The sequence below is a fragment of the Populus alba genome, chromosome 17 (assembly GCF_005239225.2).
Source record: "Populus alba chromosome 17, ASM523922v2, whole genome shotgun sequence".
In the NCBI taxonomy this organism is placed as follows: Eukaryota; Viridiplantae; Streptophyta; class Magnoliopsida; order Malpighiales; family Salicaceae; genus Populus; species Populus alba.
Genome location: NC_133300.1, coordinates 11,660,698 through 11,687,322, shown reverse-complemented (window position 1 = coordinate 11,687,322; position 26,625 = coordinate 11,660,698). Strand labels below are relative to the sequence as shown.

General features: G+C 34.8%; 2 protein-coding genes and 1 long non-coding RNA gene across 3 annotated transcripts; 2 read left to right on the top strand and 1 right to left on the bottom strand.

Annotated features, from left to right (window-relative positions):
* Positions 1-4,950: 4,950 nt before the first annotated feature.
* On the top strand, positions 4,951-6,755 carry LOC118031839 (UDP-glycosyltransferase 92A1). The gene has a single exon (XM_035036337.2). It carries the CDS (start codon positions 5,055-5,057, stop codon positions 6,579-6,581), a length of 1,527 nt encoding a protein of 508 aa, XP_034892228.1. The 5' UTR covers positions 4,951-5,054; the 3' UTR covers positions 6,582-6,755.
* Positions 6,756-9,980: 3,225 nt separating this feature from the next.
* On the bottom strand, positions 9,981-13,415 carry LOC118031842 (serine/threonine-protein kinase PBL34). Its single transcript, XM_035036340.2, has 3 exons — positions 12,500-13,415; positions 12,277-12,400; positions 9,981-10,942 (listed from the first exon to the last, which is right to left on the bottom strand). Exons 1-3 carry the CDS (start codon positions 12,650-12,652, stop codon positions 10,434-10,436), a joined length of 786 nt encoding a protein of 261 aa, XP_034892231.1. The 5' UTR covers positions 12,653-13,415; the 3' UTR covers positions 9,981-10,433.
* Positions 13,416-13,575: 160 nt separating this feature from the next.
* Positions 13,576-14,961, top strand: LOC118031840 (uncharacterized). The gene is made up of 3 exons (XR_012168271.1): positions 13,576-13,972; positions 14,076-14,307; positions 14,408-14,961. It is a non-coding gene; the product is annotated as an uncharacterized lncRNA (long non-coding RNA).
* Positions 14,962-26,625: the final 11,664 nt, after the last annotated feature.

The following is a 26,625-nucleotide window of genomic DNA, read 5'->3' as shown; positions in this document are numbered from 1 at the left end:
TTGTATAGTTAGAAATCAGGGTCTAAGTTTTATTAACCTAAAAAATATCATAAGAAGCTTAATAAATAAATCCCTGTTCAATTCCAAAACACACACTAACCACTCTAAGAGTCTATTTGCGGCCTTTTCAATGTTTGCTTCATAAGCATCAAAAACTGGATGCCATTGCTTGATAATAGTCACGAAGAAATTACTGGTTTCCCAAATTAATCCAGTAGCCTAGATCGTCCTCAATGATCTTCAATGGTATACGCATACTTTTCATTAAATAATTATAGTTTGGTGTCAAGGTTCCTTGATTCTTCGTTTATCTTCAACACACAGTTCAACAAGTGGACATTCACCCCACCAAATTCCACTTCGTCATCCTCTGAAATATGATCTTCTCTCTCACGATCTTCAACCATCTTCTAATCCAAATAAGAGGCCATTATAAGAGAATCCCATCAAGAGATTTGAACAAGTTTCCTCCACTATAGGCTGCTTTCCTGAATCCATTTTAACTTCCTTTTTTTTGTAATTTTTATTTTACATGTGTAGATTATTAAGGTAAATCAAATCTTTTTAAAAATAGATGTGTTTGACCAAGAACTTGCTTTTTTTATAAAAGCAAGCAGATATTCCTTTGTCATAAATTAAAAAGTGGTAGCTGGTTAATTTGGTATTGAAGTGGACTATATCATCATCTTCACCAATAATAGTACTAGTAATGAATCATTTCTCAGATAACTCTTGTAACTAGAGTTAATTTTATTATTAATCATCCAATAAAAATATTTTGAACCGAAAAATGGAAGGCTAGAATATCCCAAAAAGTCTTAATAATCTAAGATTCCAAAATCATTAATGATTCGACAATTTTTTTCAGTAACCATGGCGTCAAACAAGCTCGTAAGGGCTTAATTTTGTGGCTAAAGGGTTAGGGTTCTATAATTAGATGATACTTGGGACTTGTACCGTATCCCCCCAAGGTTTTGGCTCTCACAATTCCTCTTTAAAATTAATCTCTTGCAATTACAAGATTGTTATTTAGTAAAAGAATAGATCTCGTATCATAAAACCAAGAAAGTTGTCATTCATGACGAAAAGAAGGAAAGATAGACTTTTGGTTGGGAAGAAAAGTCAAAAAAAAAGAAAAAAAAAAAAGGATATTTTGGAGTTATCCTTACTGGGTGGAGAGGATCCTTCCCAGCCATGAGGTGGACATCCACCACCAAAACCACCACCACCACCACCACAAAATATTTAAATAATCCTTAGATATTTAGGTTACTGAAGTGTGAAGGACTAGCTAGCCCTGTGAGTTGAAAAATACTTAGATAAAAATCTTAGGAATCTTGCCTCTTTGTTTAGTTTTAGGTGTGTGTGTGTGTATTGAACACGGCCTGCTTATATATATTAAAATAGAATAAGATGATATATTTCGTTTGCTTTCTTACAATGCTATGTTGATGATTTTACCTTTTACTCTTTAAAAATAATTTTTGGACCAATTTACGGGAAAAGAAAGGTTTGTAAGATATAGAAAAATGATCTGAATTTTGACTAATATTTAACGAATGTGTTTGAATGGGAGAGTTCACACCAATCCTCTGATGGATGCATGTGAGACAAGTGATTAAAAGATTAGGCCAAATAATGTAGAGTCTTTTTATCTATGATGAAATGAGTTATATGGTGACGCCCCCCCCCCCCCTAAACATGCATAAAATTGCAGATAGAATTTTGTCTAGATTTTTGTTGAACGTGCTGATTTTTTTTTTTTGAAGTGATTTTGAGATTGATAAGTGGTTTATAGAGGTTTTCATAGTATTTATAATATATTTTTAGATGAAAATTAATTGAAAAAAAAAGATTTTTTAGGCCAAAATCCTCTTCCTCAATTTCTTTTCTACCATAGTGGTGGCTGGATTTTAAACATTGTTTAATGGACAACAGGTAACTGGATTTTAAACATTGTTTAATGGACAACAGGTAACCTATTGTTGCAGGTGTCACAACTCAAATTTTGATTTTGATTTTATATTTTAATAAAAAGAAAATGAAATGAAAAAAATTAAATGAATGAAAAAAATCAAAATTTGGATCATGATAACACAAATTAGAAGTTATGAGGGTTTAATATAGGTGCAATTATGACTTTGAAAGTTAATTTTGAAATAAATTAAAAGAATTAACAAGTTTGAGGATTCAATTAGGTTTAATTAATGATACCAGGAGTTTAATTGAAGAATTGATAAGTTTGAATGCTTAATTAAGCTTAGATTCAGTTTAATTAATAAAATTAGGGTTTAATTGAAAAATTATTACATTTCAGAGCTGATTTACGTCAACATTGCAAGAGATTAAAGTTCAAAGATCGTTTTGTAAAAGGTACCGCAATATAGGGGTTAATTATAATTTGGCACAGGCTTCCGATTCAAACATGTTTAAAACTTAGAGGACCCAAATGAAAAATAGCCGCCCCACCCCAGAAACGGCGCCGTTTTTCATTTCTATTCATCGTCCTCTTCCTCTGAAAATTGAAGAAGCTCCCTGCAACAGGAAATTGACGATCATCCCAGGCAACCCACAAGCGCAAGGCAATCCCAACTGTTTTCTCAGGTCCTCCCCCACGAGACGCCATTAGAGACGTGAAGAAAGCCACAACCAAGAGCCCTGCAATGGCAGGACTCCTGGAATCAGAGACCCGGCAGAATACTAACACCCCAGCAAGACTCATCCTCCCTCCAGGGAGGAAGAGACGTGCTGAGGAACAACCAGCCGCTATGGCCCTATAAAAGGAAGCCAACGAAAATTCAAAAAAAATAAAGAACAGATAAAAACACGCAGGAGGAGGAGAGACCGAGAGGACAAGCAGAAAAAGAAGAAGAACGAAGACACCGGAAAATTACACAAGGCAAGACCGAACAAAAAACCCCAGAACAGGAACACTGTTTTTAAATCTAATATTTTGATTTATATTGTTATCTATTTTATCCAGATCAAATATCATTTCACATTTCATTCTTTACTACTTTTTATACCTCTAAAACTTTATTTTTAAATCCTACTCTTGTTTCCTTTTTTTTTTTTTCTCTAAATTATTAACCCCATGTTACCTAAGGTTAGAGAACCTAGTGGCTTCTAATTTTAAGGAAATAGTTTAAGAGCGTGTTTGATAATATAATAACAGTTGTTTTTCAAATAACTTTTCATGTTGAAATGCATATCAATTATTTTTTTTTATTTTTTAAAAATTATTTTTGACATCAGCACATCAAAACGATCAAAAAATACAAACCGCACTCAATTTTAACAAAAATTTTTTTTGAAATTTTTAGGAACACAGGTTGAACCGCGTTCCCAAACATGGTCTAAATGGTCACCTTTTAGATTTTTAAAAAAAAATTATTAATCTGAGTGCCACAAATTTTAAAATCGCTAAAAATTTATCTAGTTATTAACTTTAAAATTTCCAGAAATTAATTGAGACGTTTAGGATTCTAACTTTAAAGAATATAATTTAATTGGTTAGGTGTTAGATTTGCTTTCCAGAGATTATCATTTTAAGTACACTAAATTTTAGAATCAATAAATATCTTATCTAATTATTAATTTTAAAATTTAGAAAAATTAGTTTTTATATATATAAATTAATCTAAAAACTTATAACTATAATAAATTTTAAAAAAAAAACCTAGGAGCTTTTAATTTCATCCTGATGAATGATATGAATGATTTGACATGCATTTACTTGTACTGGATACTTTTTGAATGTAGTCAAAGACACTTTTGATTGAAAAAAGGTTTAAAATCTAGATATAGAATGATAAATAAGTCAAGTGGGATGTACTGTTATGAGAATTGTTTAGTTTAATTGTTTTTGTATTATAAAAGTATTTTAAAATTTAAAATTATTTTATTATTTTTATTTTAAATTATTTTTTAATATTTTTAAATTATTTTGATATGTTAATTAAAAATAAAAAAATATTATTTTAATTTATTTTCAAATAAAAACACATTTTAAAAAAAAAATTACTACTAAACTTTCAAATATCAAATTTTATTTTTTATGGGTTTATTGAAAATTTAACTTGTTTGGAAATGTAGGTCAACCAATATTTTTAAAATATTCAATTTTTTTATATATATTTTAGATTGTTTTGATGTAAAAAAATAAAAAATATATTAGTTTATTATATTTTAATATAAAAAACATTTTAAAAAAAAAACAAAATAATCACATTTCCTAAAGATCGTTTACATAATGTTGAAGAAGGCTTGGATTTAAAGGAAAGGATCCAAAACAGGGATCAAATGTGTGCATTACCGATGCACTGGACTGCGTCATCTTTACCGATGCACTGGGCTATATTAGCCCTTTGGCATTGAATTTCAACCTATATTTAAAAAAAAATTATTTTTTTTTTTTACTAAAATTGAATGCGATTTGTACTTTTTAGATCGTTTTGATGTGTTGATATCAAAAATAATTTTTAAAAAATAAAAAAACATTATTAATATGCTTTTCGACAGGAAAAGCTATTTGAAAAGTAACCTTTACCACACTCCCAAACACCTTCATAATCCTTGATGTCGTGGAATTGTCGTCGGCTTTCCGCCAATATAAGATCCCACGTGGCACCTAGTTGTCCCAAATTTATTAGAAAAAGGTATTTTAGGGTTAGGTTCTATTTATATATATTTAATAAAATTAAATTGAGTTGAACTCGTTCAATCATTTTTAGATTTTTAAAATTAAAATAGAACTGGACTCAGTGATTTTTCTAGTTCTTAAATCAGTATCCATCTCTAAAGTCAACCATCACTTTAATATCTAAATAAATTAAAAATTACTTTTAGTATATTAAAATAATATTTTTTATTTTTTAAAAATTATTTTTAATATTAACCTATTAAAATAATTTAAAAACATGAAAACAAAACAGTTCTGGATGGAACCTTTATAGGGCATCTTTGTAAGGAGGCCAGGACTCTTCTCCCATCTCAGTGTAGATCCAGTTCTTGAGCCAAATTCAGTTTGAGCACAAACCTCAACAAAATTATTAATGGCGTCTAAATCTATTGAACAGATAGTGATGCTCCCGTTTATGGCTCATGGCCATCTCATACCTTTTCTTGCTCTTGCAAGACAAATCCATCAAGCAACTGGTTTCAAAATATCCATTGCAAGCACCCCTCTTAACATCCAGTACCTTTCTTCCACCTTCAACTCCTCATCCGATGAACCAGAAAATGACCATATCCACCTCCTTGAGCTACCTTTTTGCAATACTGATAATGGCTTGCCTGAAAACTCCGAGAACCTGTCTCTGGATTCGATTGGCAAACTTTTCTCTGCATCACTAGGTCTTAGGAAACCATTTCACAGCCTTGTATCTGATATTGCAGCTAAACAAGGTCACCCCCCACTTTGTATAATATCAGATGTTTTCCTTGGATGGGCAACCGAAGTTGCGAGCAGTCTGGGGACTGTGAATGTCACTTTCTCTACAGGTGGTGCTTATGGAACCTTGGCTTACTCTTCTCTTTGGCTCAATCTTCCTCAACGAGGTAGAAGTGATTCTGATGAGTTTCATTTGCCGGGATTTCCTGATAGCTGTCGCTTTCACGTCAATCAGTTGCATCATTTCTTAAGAAATGCTGATGGCACTGATTCTTGGTCTAAGTTTTTTCAGTCACAGATCTCACTTTCAATGCAATCTTTTGGGTGGTTGTGCAATACAGCTGAGGAATTTGAGCCTGCAGGATTGGAATGGTTGAGGAACTTTCTCAAACTTCCTGTCTGGGCTATAGGGCCTCTTCTGCCACCAATGGTGCTCAACAATGATGATTCTTCTTTATCTGTAGCTGCATCAGGTATAAGCACAAGACGTGCTGGTAAAAAACTAGAGATTTCTATTGAGAAATGCATGGAATGGCTTGAATCGCACAGTCCAGCTTCGGTGCTCTATATTTCTTTTGGTTCTCAAAACAGCATAAGTCCCTCCCAGATGATGGAGCTAGCTATTGGGTTGGAAGAGAGTGCGAAACCTTTCGTCTGGGTCATCAGGCCTCCTGTTGGTTTCGAACCAAGAAGTGAATTTAGAGCAGAATACCTACCAGAAGGATTTGAAGAAAGAATGGAGAAAAGAAAACAAGGTTTGTTGGTGAGGAACTGGGCGCCCCAATTGGAGATTTTGTCACACAAGTCCACAGGAGCGTTCCTAAGCCACTGTGGGTGGAATTCAGTATTGGAAAGCTTGAGCCAAGCTGTGCCAATTATAGGATGGCCTTTGGCGGCTGAACAGGCCTATAATTCCAAAATGCTGGTGGAGGAGATGGGTGTGAGTGTGGAGCTGACAAGGGGAGTTCAGAGCAGCATTGATTCGAAGGAGGTGAAGAGAGTGATAGAGTTGGTGATGGACAGGAAAGGGAAGGGAGGTGATATGAGGAGCAAGGCAATGGTGATTAAAGAACAGTTGAGGGCATCAGTGAGAGATGAAGGAGAAGACAAAGGATCTTCTGTTAAAGCTCTGGATGATCTTATCAAGACCCTTCAATCAAAATGGCAGATGATTAATAGTATCAGTTAATCGCTTGATTGATCCTTTTTAATGAGGATTAAACCTTCTTGGTCGTTGTTATTGATTGCTTCAGTTTTACTATGTTCTTTATTCCCTCTGTACCAAGCATTGGAGCATACATCGGAAGGATTTCTATCAAATTATTTCAAGATTATAAATTTATGGAATAGACAGCATTTGTCATCCCGGCATGGTAGCTATGCACTTAAACGAGAAAGCAACTGCTACTGCTACTGCTACTGCAGGCAGAGATGCTTTCTTCCACCGACAACTGGATTCGGCTTCATCCGCCCACACTGACCCCAAGTCCTTTCATTTTAGCATTTTTACAACCAGACATGCAAAAACATATCTTGTGAACACATGAAAAAAAAAAAAAAAAAAGAACACATGAAGAAAAAAAAAACACATGAAGAGAAAAAAAAAATCAGAAAATGAAGACTTATTAAGAACGATGAACAAAAAACATTGCTCTTGATGCTATTACACACAAAGAGATTATGTTCAAAACCTAATTTCATGACCCGGTAGTGCACAAATCTTGTAACTTAACAAATGCTAGAAACCATAAGACCAATAACATGTACTTCTTTCAAGAGGTTTGTTCCCTCTGTGGTTTCAGGTTTAAACCCTGTGATTGCTTATATGATGGCTACTAGAGATTTATATGATCCGTGGAATTAGTTAAGGTGCGCGCAAACTAGTCCGAACATTCATATTAATAAAAAAAAAATATCATGCACTTCTTCTATTGTTTTAATTTCATTCTATTAGCAATCTAAGAAAAATATTAGGGATTTTGAAGAGAAAGAAATCAAAATTAAAAGGAAAAATTATAATATTGATTTTTTTGATATATTCTATACGAGTATTTTAATTTTTTTTATTAAGTTTAAAACTTAAATTGATTCCTAAATGTAATTTTCAAAATAAAAAAAATAACAAATTATAGTAAGTACTAGTTACATGTCCCGCGCGATGCCGCGGGTTATTATTTGTTGTATTTAAAAAAAAGTCAAGATTTAAAAGTATTAAGTTTATTTGCAAAGTTATACTCAAGAGTCTTAGGTTTGGTTGCAACGCCTGACCCAAGAGTAATATTTATAATATTAATAATAACATTAAACTTAGGTTAACCCTTGGCATAAAAGTGTCTGGACTGCAATACCATACATAATAGCATTGGACGTGGGTATGGCTGCAAGGTCGTGTCATAAAAGTGTGATAATTAAATAAATTAGTTAAATAGAAAAAAAAACAAAGAAAAAAAACCAACAGGAAAAAAAAAGAAAAAAAATATGAATTAATTGGGTTAACCCTTCAAACCAGGTTAACCCGTCATACCTTGAATTCGCATCCTGAAAGTTTGATAATTAAAAAAAAAAAACAAATTAATGGGTTAGCCCAGAATTAACTGGACTAATTCATCAAATCAGGTTAACCTGTCATACCCAGAATCCTTGTTATGAAAGTTTGATAACTAAATAGAAAAAAATTTAACATTAATAATTTAAATTAAACAAAAAAAATTAATTAAAAAAAAACAAAAGGCATCAACCTTTTCATTGTGGACTTCATTGTGCAGTCCACTGTCGAAAGCATAAAAACAAAAAGAAAAACTAAAGGTATTAGCTGAGAACTACTTAGAAAAAAATTTAATATTAATAAACTAAATTAATTAAAAAAAATAAAAGAAAAAAAACCTCTAAGAAGAAAAAAAAAACTAAATAGAAAGAAATTTAACATTAACAAAATAAACTAAACAAAAAAAATAATTAAAAAGAAAAAAAAAAGTAAAAAAAAAAAAATTTTAGGTTAACTCGTCAAACCATGTTAACCCGTTAAACCTGGGATCCGTGTCATGAATGTCTGGTAACTAAATAAAAAAAAAAATGAACATTAATAAACTGAACTAAACAAAAAATATTAATTAAAAACAAAAAATAAAAAAAAATTCCGGGTTAACTTGTCAAACCATGTTAATCCGTTAAACCCAGGATCTGTGTCATGAAAGTCTGATAATTAAATAAAAAAAATTAACATTAACAAACTAAATTAAACAAAAAAATTTATGAAAAAAATTGATGGGTCAACCCAGAATTAATTGGGTTCACCAGTGAAATTCGGGATATGTGTCATGAAAGTCTAATAAATAAATAGAAAGAAATTTAACATTAACAAACAAAACTAAACAAAAAAAAATAATTAAAAAGAATAAAAAGAAAAAAAAAAAAAATATTATAAGTTAACTTGTCAAATTAGGTTAATCCATTAAATCCGGAAAACATGTCGTGAAAATCTGATAACTAAATAAGAAAATTTAACATTAATAAACTAAATTAAACAAAAAAATTTTGTTAAAAGAAAAAAAAAACAAAGAAAAAAAACCAAAAAAAATCCCAGAAGGCATAAAAAATAATACAACTTAAAAAAAAAAACCCACCTAAAAATTTTGTTAAAAGAAAAAAAAAACAAAAAAAGAAGTAAATTTTTTTTTCTAAAAGGCATAAAAAAAAATATAACCTAAAAAAAAAAAACCCGGAAGCATCAGTGTTAAAGGAGTCAGTGTTTTACTGTGGATTGCACAGTGCAATCCACAGTAAAACACTGACTCCTTTTAGCTATTGTTATAATTTACTTAAATGAGAAAGCAACCATAGCGGCCTACACGGACTCGCTATTACATGCAGCAATGCTTTCTTCCACTCGCAATTGTAGGTTTGGAACTGGTTGAAAAGTATTTTTAAAATTTTAAATTATAATATTTTTTTTATATTTTCTGAAATTTATGTCCATTTTCAAGATTGAGTACTGAAACAGTCATCATGCTCCTCCAAGATTGTCCCCAACTGGCTTGTGTACCACAAACAAATTATGAATGACGGCATGTCTGTTGACAACCTTGGTAGCAACGTATCAGAGTCTTATGCTGTGTGTGCATTTCCCCCCTCTCAAATTCCATATTATAATTGAATTTTTGTTTTAAATAATGGACCTGTTTATGGGTGGACATCTTTTTCAGTGTTAAATGAACCCATTACACTGTTTATAGGTGGTTGCGATCATCCACTAGCATGAAGATCCTTCAACCATCCAACTTGATATTATCCTTGCTCTGATCAAACTGTCAGAATTCATTAATCAGACTCTTATAAATGGTGCCAGTGTCTGAATTCACTAGCTAGACTCTTGAAAATAGCGCCGGCCTCAGCCTCGATGGATGCAAAATCCCCTCCAAACCTTCCCGGTTCCGGCCTCAGCACCAAGATGAATACTCTTCGTTGGAAGAGTGTGTGTGTGTGCGTGTGTTGCCTTGCTCTTACCTCTTCAAGATGCATTTGAATTTCCAATTTCCATCAAGTCCGATAAAGAAAAACATTTGCATCAAAGCAAGTTCAGAATAGGATGAAGGCAGCAATTAAAGATTGGATATATGACGAGGAGGACGAGGAGGAGGAGAATCAGAATTAAATAGCTACATCAATTTGCCTCACACACTTCCTTTCTCTTCAATTTACAATCAAGCTTACTAACATATCGGTTCACACCCCCACCTCCCTCTACATCACCACTTGACTTCAGTATCTTTCCAGTGTCCAGTGTGTAATTTCCTACTCGAGACGATGCATTAGAGAGGTAAGAACAGAGAATAGATGCATTTCGATGATTGCCAATCACAAGCCACCACATAAAGCAGGAGGCTCGTTCCATCATTTTACTGATTGAACATGGTGGAAGAATAACAAATGACCAGACGTCACTTCTCAGACTAACGATGGAACAAACCTCATTGCTATTTCAAACTGCTGAAGCTACTGCCAAAAAGCTGAATCCAGATATAATATAAACGCAACTATAGTGCTATGAGTTTTTCCCTCTAGGTTTTGGTGACTGCCGAGGCTGGTTGTATGGAGATGCACGCACATCACTTAAGCTCCTCAGTGGTTGTCCGTTCCTTGTAATAAATCCTGCATTTGTTCTAATGCCATTTTTAGCATTCATGTTTGATTTGTTACGATCTGCTTGCATAGTTTGGAAGTAGTACGAAGAGCTAGCCATATCCTTTAAGTTTGGTAAAGGCTTCAGTGCTTCAACAACTTCACTCATCCGGGGCCTGGATTTGGGGTCACGGCTAAGACACTGGGCAGCCAATTGAATAGCTTTCTGAGCTCCTTTGATGGAGAAATGGCCTTCAAGGCGAGGGTCTAATATGCGGTAGAACCTTCTCTTGTCCCCAAAATGTGGCCTTGCCCATTCCACAAGGTTGTGCTCCCCATTTGGTCGGTTTTTGTCCATTGATCTTCGGCCAGTGAGCATTTCAAGTAAAACTACTCCAAAGCTGTAGACATCGCTCTTTGAAGTCAAATGTCCTAAACCAAAGTGGAAACCATTAGATTGGCATAACATCAGTTTATCAAAAGCAGCATTGCCACGATTTCTACAAACAGCAGTGACTGAAAGACACGAGTAAATAGAATTGGACAGATTTCTGCTGACCAAGATAGTTGGATATGACATAAAAGATTTGGTCCTCCACCAAAACATGACATGTGGGTTATCATAACACCAGCATAGCTAAAATTAGAACGTGATGAATTACTTAAACAGCTTTTCAAACAAAGGAAATAATTTTATGAACATACATAAATCTCTCATTATCTTCATGCCTTTTAAAACGTCTAAGATTAAATAAACACAGGGGACAAGGATGGATAATGATTAAAAAGCAAGACTCCAGCAAAATACAGGAAGTTGCCAGTCATGAAAATTAGTTCAGAGATAGCATCCATGACACAGAAGAACAGGTTTTGTATGAATGTTCTGGCATTACAGTCACTAGATACAAATGATCTGGTCCTATTTGATACCAGGGTGTCTGATCTTATTTTGTCATGAAATACAGCAATACAAGAGTACAAACTCAATTGGAAACTTAATCCAAATACCATCTCAAATTCTACCTTTCTTGACATGCTTTCAAGTCTAGATGACTGAGGACTAGAAGATGGCTGTTTTAATCATTGGGTTCAAGCCAAAAAGACAAGACTACTACTAGTTTTGCACTTTTCAATAGTGACGATGCCATGGCAGACTAGCAAGATTGGGTGGTAGCAGACAGGGTGAGGACCACTACAATCATGCTCTGAAGTACACGAAATTGCAGGGAGTTATCTTTCATAGAAAGATCTCCATTCTCCCCTCTACGAGAACAGTGATATAAGATTTGTGGCATCTTCAAACCCACATGTATCACACAATGCCATGGAACATGATTTTCCTTTCACCCATATACTTGCGTATGGTGGTGCTGTTAAAATTATAGCAGTAGAATGAAGCCAAACAGATATAAGGTCATCTCTTACTCCAATTTCCTGAGGCTGAAAATGAATTACATTTAATCCTTCTTTTATATATATATATATAGCCAGGCCTGAAAAGTTGCGCCAATTGTTCTGTTCATTAGCACCAATAAGCTTGTCCTAACCAAGTCTCATTCATATAGGCAAACACTAAATGCTGCAGTTTAAATCCTTACCTCAGACAATTTAGAACATTCGATTTTTAACATGATTGACTGACTGCCTCCTTATCCATTGCAAGGAAATTCAACAACTAACAGGCAATTCCCATCGTTCATTCAAAGGTATCCATACATCTACACATAACATAACACGTAGAGGGAAAGGAATTAAAGTCCACTCACCAGTCGTCACATATTCTGGGGCAGCATAGCCATAGGTTCCCATAACTCTGGTAGACACATGAGTTTTGCCTCCATCAGGAGCATCCTTGGCAAGTCCAAAATCAGAAAGTTTGGAATTGTAGTCCTAAAACAGTATTGTCTTGTATCAGAATCAGAGAGGGACTGAAAAGAGGAAATGTTTAGTGAAGTAATTTCTAATACATGCATATATTAAGCCACATACCGCGTCTAATAATATATTAGATGTTTTAAAATCACGATATATTACTGGTCTGTCAGCCTCCTCATGAAGGAAAGCAAGAGCTTGCGCAGCTCCAAGAGCAATTTTCATCCAGATAGACCAAGGAAGAGGCAAGGACCCTTCTGCACATAACATGGTTGTTACCAGAGAAAAGTAAGCATCGATTGCAGATTATATCTCAAACAAAACAAGCATATGTGGGAAGAGATTGTGTTGATTTAGGGACCTATAAAATCATTTTCTGAAGGAATGGTAACATCTGAAACAGGTTTTTGATTGGAAGAATTAGGAAGTGGTTAGATGAGTAATAACTGCTTCTGGCTGTTTTATACTTACAAGAACAAAAAGGTTACATGCTGTTTAAGTAAATGGAAAAACCAATGAAGGCCCCCTATAAACTCCTCAAACATTCAAAATCACCTTCCAAAACCTATTTCTACATGATATATCTCTAGATCCTTCTTCATAATGTTGATGCTAGCTAATAAGTTTCCAACGGCAGACTCCTACAATTCAAGATTAAAGTTAAATCAACTTTTACCAAACAAGGCATCAATCTACCTGCATAAACAGCAATAAAGAATGCTACAGAGTTGTTGTTGTTGTTGTTTAGGCAATGTCACAGAAGACAATATTACTAAACTGGGAGGTCAATATACAGAAACACTTCTCTCCTAACCCATGCAAGTGATGACCCAATAATTATCACCTCCAAGTGGACTGATGCACATCTAAAAAATGCTAATCTCCAAAGTTCTAAAAAATATTATTGGTAGAATTTTAAGGCTCTGAGACTTATGGGGCTAGTATTAGGAAAGATCATCATGTACAAATCAAGAACCTTGACACTTTCTACACAGACTTCAAGAGTGTGATCTGATTTAGGCACATCAAAGATCTTGCTCTTTTCTGTGGTAAAATAGACATATCATAAGCGAATTATCTCTTTAAAAAAAGGCAGAGATAGAGCAATGACTCTTCTTGAACATGTTTAGTTTATACTCTGTCAAATATCCTGTAAAATCACTGGCTTTGTATTAAAATACGTATATTTATAAAGAGCCATGTATGGATTCATACAACACTGGCATGCAATGGTTGATTGAAATTTTAAATGGGCATTTGACCCGTTGTGTGAACATGTTTCGGATGGATGCTGACACATTGAAGAGTTTGGCTTTTGAGTTGGAAACGATATACGGGTTGAAACCGTCTAGACAGATGAGTGTTATTGGGAAATTAGGAATGTTTCTCTACACTTTAGCTCTCGGTGCGTCGAATAAGGAAGTACAGGAGCGTTTTCAGCATTCAGGTGAAACCGTTTCCAGAAATTTCAACAAGGTTCTTCGTTCTGTGTGCTTGCTAGCAGCTGATTTAATAAGACCAGTAGATCCATAATTCACAACAACACCATTGAAAATTGAAATGAATCCGAGATACATGCCCTATTTCAGGGTAAGCAATACTATTTACAAGTAGTTAAATATTTCAAAAGGTTATAATCAAATATTTACGTGCAATTAAATTGATTCAGCAACAAAATTTTTTGTTTTTGTAGAATTGCATTGGAGCGGATGATGGAACACATGTACGTGCATGTGTTTCACAAGAAAATCAAATACCATTTATTGGTAGAAAAGGTATACCGACGCAAAATATAATGGCAGCATGTAGCTTTGACATGCAATTTATATTTGTTTGGGCTGGGTGGGAAGGTAGTGCTCTTGATACAAGAATATTTTATGAGGCGATTGGAAATACAAACATACAATTTCCGCGGCCACCGGAAGGTAGATTTTCTTTTAAAAAAATATGTTTGTTGTTCAGCTGGTCTAATTTGTTTTCTATGAAGTTTTGTGTAAGCGTTAAACAATTCTGACATTTGTGCAGGGAAGTATTATCTCATTGATTCGGGATATCCGAATGAGTATGGTTATTTGGGTCCATTTAGAGGGGAAAGATTTCATCTTCCAAAATTTCATCGACGAGGACAACCCTGGAGTTGTGAGGAAGTATTTAACCGAGTACATTCATCATTACGATGTGTAATCGAACGTACATTTGGAGTTTGGAAGAAAACATGGCGAATCTTGCAAACCATGCTTGAGTTTCCTTACAAATCACATGTTAAAATTGTTGTCGCATCAATGGCGCTGCACAACTATATTTGACGAAAGTTGGGCCAAGATGTTGCATTCAACAAGTTTGGTAGCCACCCTAATTTTGTTCCTCCAGATACTTTTCCCGATGTCGTTCCACAATCACAAACAAGTGCACACCAGAGGGCGTCACGTATGGATTATATTCGTGATGGCATTGCAAATAGTTTGATGGGGCAATAATGTTTAATTGTAATAACAAAGCATGCTTTTATTATTTTGCCGGTATTTATGTGGAAAAAATGTTTTATTTCCTCTTAACACAAAGAATTATTTTATTTATGTCCTTTTTAGTCATTTTGTGTACAAAAGCAACCGCAACCACAGTTTAACCAAACATGTTTTCAACCACAATAAAGTCAAACCACACTTTTAACCAAACACTCAAAATATATACACAAACCACAAAAAAGTGCTTTTTTAAAAAAAATCACTTTTTTCCAACCGCCACCACAACAATTGCAGCAAAAACAAACACACTCTTAGAGTGGCCTAACCATCTCATGCATTTATTTCATATGCTTTTATATCCATTTAAACTTATGAATTTCTATTTGGTTATGTAATATTGTGGATCTCTTTCCTCCCTTTTTGATGTGCCAAAGGGGGAGCAAAATGGATTGTGATGCATGCATATTATTTTTTTAAAGTTCATTTATTATATGCAAGAATTTAATTATGGAAGTTGGCTTATTATATGCATGAATTTAATTATGGTATTTTTTGTTTTATTGATAGCATGTAATTGAGATTTTATGGTAGCATTTTTTATTTGTTGGCATATCTTAAACATTGGTAGGGGGAGCTTCAAATATTTGAGATACATCTTGTTTGGGATTGGAGTATATTATTGGATAATATATCATCTTTATTTTCTTATTGCACAATTTGTTTGTCATCATAAAAACCAAAAGAGAGATTGTTAGCCTAAAGGTCTTTTAACACCTATGGATTAATGATTTTGATGACAACAAAACATTAGTGAATTTAATATGTATGTCATAAGCTTGAATGTTGTAGAAATTTTTCTATGTGAAATGGAAGCAATATGGACTCATTGGACGTGTTACTACCCAATTTTTTACCCATGTTTTGATAAATTTTTTTAAAAATTCAAAAATAGAGAAAAACAATGAAAATCCAAAAAATATGTTTTTTTTAATATATTTTCGTCAATTTTAGCATCGTCTCAAAAGAATTTAAATTTCAGAAGATCTTGGGAACGCGTTTGAATTTTAACGTGTTATTTTTAAAAAATCACTGATTTTCCTCATTCGAGGCAATGTTGATAAGAAAAAATCAAAATTTACAAAAAAAGAAGTTAAGGGACCAAGTTTGGAAACCTAACAATATTTTTTCCTATAAATACTGGTCTTTAACACACACAAAAGTAGGAGGGGGGCAATTTTGAAACAAAAAAAGAGAGACACAATAAACCCTAAAAAACCTATCTCTACCCACACCAGCCGCCCGACCCATTCGGTTGGCTGCTCTCTTTTCTCCAGCCAAAAAGCCATCGCCCCCCTTCTTTCTCTGGTCTCCCCTCCCAGACCCATACAGACCTGGCCACAACTCCCACCCTTCCTCTGATCTGCCTCCCACCAAAGACCAACCCCGAAACAACTATTAATTCAGCCTTACAGAGAGGCATCCCCATCTCCTTCCCACATTACCTCTCGTCTTCAACCTTCAGCAAAGAAACCTTCCCCTCAGTAGTGTCTTCTTCTCCTTCATACCATCAACGTCGGCCTCCACCAAACACCACAATAGCAGCCGATCTCCTCCCTCACAGCCCCAACATCATTTACTTTCCATCCCAACCATTTCCTTCTCTCACCCAAACAACCCACAGTCTTCACCGTTAGCTGTATCAGCGTCTCCTCCATTCAGCACCGGAGACCATTTGGTCTTGCCGCCACCTGAAACAGAGACGATTGGGAAAGAAAAAGACGATTGGGAAAGAAAAAGAAAAGAATAGATCTGCAGAGAGGGAAGCAGACCCAAAACAGAGAAGAAGAGAAAGAAAAAAAAAAGATTGAAAACAAAGAAAAAAAATTAAAACCAACTGGCTGCGGTGTTTTCGGTTGTTTTGCAAGTCACCGCTAGTGTAGGGAGATAGAGAAGAGGAAGACGTTCCTGATCCACCGGTTTTATTGCCAGTGGCGGCGGCACGTGGAGCAACATGCCACCACTGTTTCAGCACTATTCCTGCGGTTCTAGAAGGCTTCCCAGCACTGTTATGGATTTTTTAGGGGGTCTATTTTGTAATTTTTAAATTGTTTAGTGTAATTTTTTTTTAGTTGTTGAATTTTTATAATTTGTAGTGTGTATGTATGTAAAAAATAGGAAAAAAAAAAGAAAAAATATAGTAAAAGTGAAGGTGTGTGTTGGTATTCGTTTTATGGATGTTTTATTTATTCATTTTATTTTATTTTATGATAAAATCAAAAAGGAAAAAGAAGAATTTAATATTTTGATTTGCTCACGATAAAGGATTACGAACTTATATGTAAGTTGTATTTCTAATATTCGATGAAAAGACAGTTTTTAAAAACTTCTTTAACACATCAAAGCCACGAAGCAGCTTACCTCAGGTAAGGTGCGTTAGGGGTGCTAATACCTTCCCTAACCACAACCAGTCCCTTACCCATGAATCTCTAACAAGACCACCACACCTGGGTTTCCTAGTAGCCCTCAATTAAATACTAGGTGGCGACTTCCAAGAACCAATCAAGCAAACAAAACATAACAAAAAATCGCCAGTCGACGTCGCGCGGCTGACATACGACAGAATGGCGACTTCGCTGGGGAAGGTACTGTTTCTGACAAAATTGGACTAAGCTTTGTGTATTTGATGTGTTTATGTTTTTTCTTTTTTGTCTATTTTTTGTTAATGTATTTTTCATGCATTTTGTAGAATTGTTTCATGCATCACATGTCTTTATTTTTGAAAGCACACACAAGCTTTTAGATTAGTGGGGATTTAGCGATCTGCCCTATAACTATTGGTCAAGGTTCAGATGATTGAAACACCCAACTCATATCTGAGTGCCTGCTTGGTAATGGTGGGTATACGTACCTTAACCATTTCTTGCAACGCCCCTATACTGTCTTTATGAAGATCATCACTGAGCAGATATAAGACCCTTTTGAGACCAGATAGAAAACCTACCCATGTTCACATAATGAATAGAACTTGTCTTTAGGTTGTATGTGCTATTGTTTTTTTTTTTTTTCATCAGGGCAAACCCTTTTTGAAGCATCTTGAACTCAAGACTTGTAGGTGACACAATGGTCGTCACTCAAAAAATTTTCATTGTAGAGCTTAGGCAAGAATCACGATCCTTATATCATCATACAAGAGTTACAACCATATGTCACCCCTCGAAGGGCGAGTTCATCATATAGATTACATGCTCATACATTTATCATGCATGCACCGGGATGAAAAGTAGGTTCCCTCACCTGAGATCTACTATACTGGACTGAGAAAAGTTGGAAAATAAAGAATGGGTTCGATAAGGCTCTTTGTCAAAAGGAAATTGAGAGCATCAAATGTGAAGTAACTATACTCTTTGATCTGTTTGAACAAGTGTTGAACTTCAAGAGTGAAAATTGAATGTCTGCACAGCCTCCTGTAGAAGCACTGTCAATCCATGTCCCACACAAGAAAAATATAATTGACTTTTCTCCACAGCACTCTATCAGTAGATGCCATAAACACTGAAGTGGCACCACATCTCCTTCATTTTAATCATGAAAAGCAGCAACGCCTTCAATAATCAATGAAAGATAATCTCTTTTCTTGTTTAATTGCACTGTTAATTGTTCGCCGACTCCACATTTTTCAATGGCATCCAATAGCTGTCAGCTTTTCACGCCATAAGCAGAGGCCTTCTTTCTTGCCATATCTGCTGTGAACTCCATTCCAATCCAGCAACACAGGATGTTGGTATGAAAAACATGGCTTTACATTGAACTTCAATGTAGCAGACCTCTCTCAACAGAGATCTATTTGTGGATCTGCCAGTGAGGAATCCAAGAAGGAATGAAGTAGTTTAAGATCATTTTCTCCTACCAGTGTTAGAATTAAAACACAGAAGTAGCGAGAAGAGACATGACTAAACTGAAAAATATGAAGAAGACTGAAACTTTAATAAAGCAGAACTCCCTTTTTTGGTGCTTGTTTGTTACACCACCAGTGAGGAATTAAAGAGGAGACATAAGAGTTTTAGATTCATTAGTTTCTCTTATAGTAGAGACAATACATGATTCCATATGTTGGCAGCGGTGGTGCTGCGTGCTACCAAGATTACCTAGCTGTTGGGAGGTTCCAAAAATCCTCAAACAACCATAACAACATTGCGAGATTGACATAATGCGGCTGTGAGGATTGCCGAAGGAATTAAGCAAGCTATGAAGATGGAAAATATTGAAGGTTATATCATGGGTGCCAGAACAATGATGAGAGTTGAATCAGAAGATGATCCTGAAAGGGGTATAATCCAGACAAGAGATATGAATATCATGGTGGGGTCTTGGACCATTCATTTGAGTAGTTGCAAAATTTTTAAGAATCGAGATCGGATGATGGTGAGCAGGAAGCAAGTTGAGTTTGTGAAAGATGATATCATCAACCGTATTGTCACCAGAACATCCTCAGATTGACAAAAGATCGAAAATGCTTGGCCAAACACAAATATTGCTAGAAAAGCTGATCCAAGAATGGTGCTGAATTGTCAATCATTTTGTTATGGATTTTTGCCCTTCTGCATTTTGTTTTGGGATCACACCTCAACCTTGAACGAAACATGTCTTTTCTTTGTCTTCCTGTTGTTTTGAAATCAAGAGATGTTTTTTTTTCAAAGGGTATTTTGACAAAATATTTTGATCAAACTCCAACATGAAAAAATAAGGCTAGTCAATCCTAAATGGTTAAAAGTGTTTTGATTGCAGAAATGACTCGATATTTGTTAAAATGACAAGATAAACAATAGGAGGTGACCAGACAAATTTTGAATTCACAGTTGAAATTAAACCAATACCATGTAGCTAAATTTTAGCAGTATGCATAATGACATGTAATGGATTCAGTAGTTATGGACTCGTGAATCATGATTCTTACAAGTCCAAATCATTACACTGGATGAGATCAAAATTTATCGGTTCTAACTAACCTTGCTTGAAATGAGAAAAGGCCATTTTTGTTCATCCCTTCACTTTCTAAAGATATATATCCCTTACAATCCCTATTTGAGCCTGATATAATATTTCTTTTTAAAAGAAACCCTGACTAGGATCACACCCCACACTAGGGCAAATAAGAGATTTTTTGTTAGTAAAGATGAAGACAATGTTAGAATCAATGGATAAGGGGAAGTCTAAGAAGAAAAATCCAACAATTGAGAAAAGACTAAAAGAAAAAAAAACAGAGACTGGGGGCATGTAAGAAAACTTTGAGGAAGGCTACGAGAAAGAAAGAAAAAAAATATATATATATATAGTAAAAATTGCAAACACTTAAAGGCAAGTCAAAGATTAAGGAAGAAGAACGCCTATCTAGCCTAGGAAGGGCAAACGAAGTTTCAATCAAAGAAAGAGACAATGAATACCAAAAGTCAATACCAGAAAAAAAAAATACTAAGTTGCAAACGGTGTCTTTTGGATCAATGATAAAGTCTCTAATGATTAGATTGATTATTCATCAAAGAAGAAGTTGAATTTGCTTTATGACCCATCTTAAGAGAATTCTGACCTTTGAGGTTAACAAGGTTATATGTCACTTTCTCTACAAAGACAACAAGAGAAGAAAAGTTGATGAATAGTTGATGTTGATCCTAGGTCCTTAAAACCCTCAAACACCTTTTGAGCCTGTGAATTTCCTTTCTTTCTAACCATGAACCATAACCTGCATTACGTACTTTTAAAAGCCATTTTCGATCAAGTAAGCAATCTGAACCCATAAATGGCGCTCTCAAAACTGGAAGAGCTTTTCTATAGGGGTCGTGACTTCATGAATTAAGCTATTGATTATTATGCATGTTGATAAAATTGGTGCTAAGAAAAAAAAAACAATCTTTCTTGATAAGTCCTCAAGTTTTGACTTGAGCCTTTTGTTTTCTTTGAAATTTACAGAAGGTCACCTTATTCATAGACCATCAAATGATATACCCAAGATCAAATATTGAAACTGACACAAAGAACCATGGAAAAAGCCATTTTAATCTTACAACGGGTCAATTTCTGTTTTCGAAATACAAGACGATTAAAGGAATATATTGAATGACGTGTGTTGGGTTTTTGACCAGAAAGCATGATTTTCGAAAGATCTTTTCCAAAACTAATATCTCTCTAATTTCATTTCAACAATTAGACTTGAATAGACATGAAATTTAAAATATGAGATTTGATTCCAGAACAAAGAAGAACATCGATTGAGTTTGTGAAATACTCGACAAAAATGACATCAACTCTTCTCAACACTCTTTGAAAAGTTGAGCCACCTAGGGGCAATACAATAAACCCTAAAAAGAAAAAAACAAGCAGTATTCAGATCAGCTGGGGGGCAATGAAAGATGATTAAATGATGAATCAATAAACTAATGATAATGGTGTTCAAAGAAAGATAATTAGATGAATGAGCACATTCAGATCACACCAGGGGCAATATTGTTCAAAAACATTCCATGATCTAGTGAACTCAAGCAGCAATTGAAAACAACACTGCACTTGAGGGAAAACTTCGTATCTTCATCTTGGGGTTACCCTTTGAAATATGGCTATGAAAGATGTTATCGCATAGTTGCATTTAAATGAATATCAGAAAGATGCACACCACCAAAACTGACTATAGGACCATCTGTTTTAAAGCTTAAAGGCGCACTTCATCGCATGAATATTGGTGAACATCATTGATGCTGCTAATGCATTTCTTTTCACAATCAGATTCGACAAGATGAGAGAACTCCATGGAGAAGAACATTGAGCTTACAACGATGGGCCTTCTACTGTAAGCTATGAGATGCATGTCTGGACGACTAGATAGTTTCCAAAAAGACTAATGATAACATATATTTGAAGAGTATTGTTTTAGCTTGAGGCAAGTTTATGACTGATTGACAATCTTGATGAGTGTTGGCACTATGCGCACAATCAATGAGAGAACAATTCTCAAGATAATCCAAAAGATGAATGATCGGTTAAGCTCATTCATGATGAATCAAGCAACACCATAATTGGGGGCACACTCATGCTTGATAAACAACAAGAGGAGTAATCATCGTGGATAGCCCAGGATAGGCACGACACTTACAGCTCAGTGGATGGCTAGCACACGAATAAGCCGGTAAATTAGAAGGATAAAGAAGGCTTTGGAATGCAAACGAAGGCACCTTATGACGATGGAGCATCAAAGAAAGGAGACCTATATTCCAAATTAGGTAAGAAAGCATGCATGTCATCTAGCCTCAAAACATTTCACAATTGTTTTTGAATTGTTATAGGAAAAATCCTCAATGAGGTCCAGCAAGATTGTGGAAAAAAAAAAAAAAGCATTGTGTTGATGATAACAAAGAATCAGTTTTGATCATGGAAAAAAAGAAGATGAGATGAACCCTACCATTAGGAAAATCTCAAAGAAAAGAAAAGATCAACCCTGCAATCAGGAAGCCCCGAGTTTTCAAATCCTACGATCAGGAATTATCAGGAAGCACCAAGTTTTCCAGCCCTTCTCCTGTCATCCCTTCATGACTTTGCCAGGTAAGTCCTATTTTTCACACTTGTCAAACCATAATCTTTCATTTGGGTTGATCACTCATAACAATGAGACCACTTTATATTTTTTTTCATCTTCCACCTGGGTAGGTTACCCTTCAGAATGAGACCGTTTTTCATATTTTTCTACCTGAGTAGGTCACCCATTATAATGAGACCACACTTCACATTTTTTTTTCCATCTGGGTAAGTCACCCATTACAATGAGACCACACTTCAAATTTTTTTCATCTTCCATTTGGGTAGGTCACCCATCATAATGAGACCGTTTTTCACATTCTTTCATCTGGGTAGATCACCCATTACAATGAGACCACTTTTTACACATTATTTTTTTTTGGTTAAATAAGGTCACCAGATGGGATCTCATGTAGCTTTGGTTAAAGAAAATCGCCAGCTGGAATTTTAGGTTGACCGAGCTGCACACATTCTTTGGTTTTGGTTTAATGAGGTCGCCAAATGGGATCTCATGTAGCTTTGGTTAAAGGGAATCGCCAGATAGGATTTCAGGTTGACCGAGCCCATATATTTTTTGGTTTTAGTTAAATGAAGTCGCCAAATGGGATCTCAGGTAGCTTTGGTTAAAGGGAATTGCCAGATGGGATTTCAAGTTTACCGAGCTACACATATTTTTTTGTTCTAGTTGAATGAGGTTGCCAGATGGGATCTCGAGTAGCTTTGGTTAAAAGGAATTGCTAGATGGGATTTTAAGTTGACCGAGTTGCACACATTCTTTGGTTTGGTTTAATGAGGTCACCAAATGAGATCTCATGTAGCTTTGGTTAAAAGGAATCGCCAAATGGGATTTCAGGTTGACCGAACTCCACATATTATTTGGTTTTGGTTTAATGAGGTCACTAGATGGGATCTCTGGTAGCTTTGGTTAAAGGGAATCACCAGATGGGATTTCAGGTTGACTAAGTTACACACATTTCTTTGGTTCTAGTTATAAAAGAGGTCGCTAGATGGGATTTCAGTTAGCTTTGGTTAAAGGGAATCGCCAGATGGGATTTTAGGTTGATCGAGCTACAAATGTTTTTGGGTTTGCTTAAACGAGGTCGCCAGATGGGATCTTAGGTTAACGGGAAAAAAAATGAGAGAAAAAAAAACAGAGAGAGAAAGAGAGAAAGAAAGAAAGAAAAAAAAGAAAAAGGAAAAAGTGAAGTCTTTAGATTAATGGATATTGAGCGCAAGTTAAGAAGACAGGAAGACAAGTTTTCTTTACAAAGCTATGCAAAACATTGAGGAGTTTTGCTTCGTAAGCATTGTAAAGAGGGGGCAGCTGTTGCTACCTAATTTTTAACCCATGTTTTGATAAATTCTCAAAAAAATCCAAAAATAGAGAAAAACAACGAAAATCCAAAAAATATGTGTTTTTAATATATTTTCATCATTTTTAACATCGTCTTAAAATAATTTAAATTTCAAAAGATCCTGGGAACACGTTCGACTTTTAACGCGTTATTTTTAAAAAATCACTGATTTTCCTTATTTGAGGCAATGTTGATAAGAAAAAATCAAAATTTACAAAAAAAGAAGTTGAGGGACCAAGTTTGGAAACCTAACAATATTTTTGCCTATAAATACTGGTCTTCAACACACACAAAAGTGGGAGGGGGGGCAATTTTGAAACAAAAAAAGAGAGACACAATAAACCCTAAAAAACCTATCTTTACCCACACTAGCCACCCTTGCCACTCTCTTTTCTCCAACCAAAGCCACCGCCCCCCTTCTTCCTCTGGTCTCCCCTCCCAGACCCATACAGACCCAGCCACAACTCCATCCCTTTCTCCGATCTGCCTCCCACCGAATACTAACCCCGAAACAGCTGTTAATTCAGCCTTACAAAGAGGCGTCCCCTTCTCCTTCCCACATTACCTCTCATCTTCAACCTTCAGCATCAAAGCCTTCCCCTCCGCAGCGTCTTCTTCTCCTTCAGACCATCAATGTCGTCCTCCACCAAGCACCACAACATATCCGAGCTCCTCCCTCACAGCCGCAACATCATTTCCTCTCATCCCAGTTGTTTCCTTCTGTCACCCAAACAACCCACAAACACACGGTCTTCACCGTCAGCTGTATCAGGGTCTCCTCCATCCAGCACCGACCAGACTCGACAAAAGCCTAGTCGCCAGCGACCCCTTGGTCTTGCCGCCACCTAAAACAGAGAGGATTGGGAAAGCAAAAGAAAAGAACAAATCTGCAGAGAGGGAAGTAGACCCAAAACGGAGAAGAAGAGAAAGAAAAATAGATTGAAAACAAAGAAAAAAAATTAAAATCAACTGCCTGTGGTGTTTTCGATTGTTTTGCAGGTCACCGCTGGAGTAGGGAGACAGAGAAGAGGAAAACGTTTCCGATCCACCAATTTTATTGCCTTTATCGGCGGCGGCGGCGTGTGGAGCAACGCACCACCACTGTTCCTGCAGTTCCAGAAGGCTTCCCAGCACTGTTATGGATTTTTTGGGGGGTCTATTTTGTAATTTTTAAATTTTTTAATGTAATTTTTGTTTAGTTGTTGAATTTTTATAATTTGTAGTGTGTATGTATGTAAAAAAAAACATATAGTAAAAGTGAAGGTGTGTGTTTGTATACGTTTTATGGAAGTTTTATTTATTCATTTTATTTTATTTTATGATAAAATCGCAAAGGCAAAAGAAGAATTTAATATTTTGATTTGCTCACAATAAAGCATTACGAACTTATACGTAAGTCGTATTTCTAATATTCGATGAAAAAACAAAATTTTTAAAACTTCTTTAACACATCAAAACCACGAAGCAGCTTACCTCAGGTAGGGTGCGTTAGGGATGCTAATACCTTCCCTAACCACAACCAATCCCTTACCCGTGAATCTCTAACAAGACCAGCACACCCGGGTTTCCTATTCCCTCAATTAAATACTTGGTGGCAACTCCCAAGAACCAATCAAGCAAACAAAACATAACGAAAAATCACCAACGGACGCCACACAGGTGACGTGCGACAGGACACCACGCAGGTGACGTGCGACAGGACACAAACTTGACTTGAAGATACTTAAATATAATTTCATGTCATCAAGTCCTTATAGGATTTAATTTGGCATCACAAAAATAAATTTTCATTGCTGAATTTATTATCCAAAAAAATAATTTCATTTCTGAAATTAATACATAGTAAAAAACACCTCATGAAATTTTTTTATTATTATATATTTTGGTATTATCACTCAAAATCCTTTTAAATGGATAACATAAACTTGGTCAAATGATTTCTCAAACTTTGATTACACTAAAAGTCTATTGTCCTTTTTTAACCCAGTGGTAAACTTATTTTACACACATGAATCTTGTAATAAATTTTTTTTCTTCCAAAAATAGGTTACAGCCATTTTTAATAAAATTGAAAAACACTTTGAAAGTTCAAAACATCTAACTCCATTTTTATTAGTATGTGTAATGGCCATGTGTTGATTTTTCACATATAATTACCACTTTTTCACTTTATATGAACAACCTTACAAAACTTATGCTTTCTAACTATCTAATCTAAAAGCATTTATTATTTTCATAATCTTCTCAAATTTTTAAACTCTATTTGCATCAATCTTCTCTTTCATATTCTTGAGTTGTATTATATTTCATAAAGACTTGAGTTTAATCTATTGTGACATTGTCTTTATTAATTATAAAGTGTGAAAAACCCTTGTTATAGAAAAATCTATTATAAAAGTGTAAGCAGCACTTGAACCATTTAGAAAAATATTTGGTTGTGAGTCATTAGAAAGTTAAGATCTTGATATTTAAAAAAGATTGTGAGTGAAAAGTTTTTTAAGATGTGAAAAGATTAATATATTAGTAAGATAATGAATACTTGAACAATGGTTTAAGAAATAAAGTTGGTGATTACCTGAGCTACTAAAACTTTTGTATGTGTCTCTTCATCTTTATCTAATTTTATTTTTGTCATTCATATATATGATATTTATTGCCAAATTTTTAAGAGTTACAAGGATTGATTTTTAAAGTATCCAATCTTCAATGAAGACTTAATAATTCACATCATTTTTAGATGTTATTTTAGACTTTTATTACCAAACATTAAAAAAGAATTCACTTTCTCAAAATTTATTTTTCTAAAATTTACTTTCTAAAAAAATACTATTTTGCAGCAAATAAACTGCGCTAAAATATAACT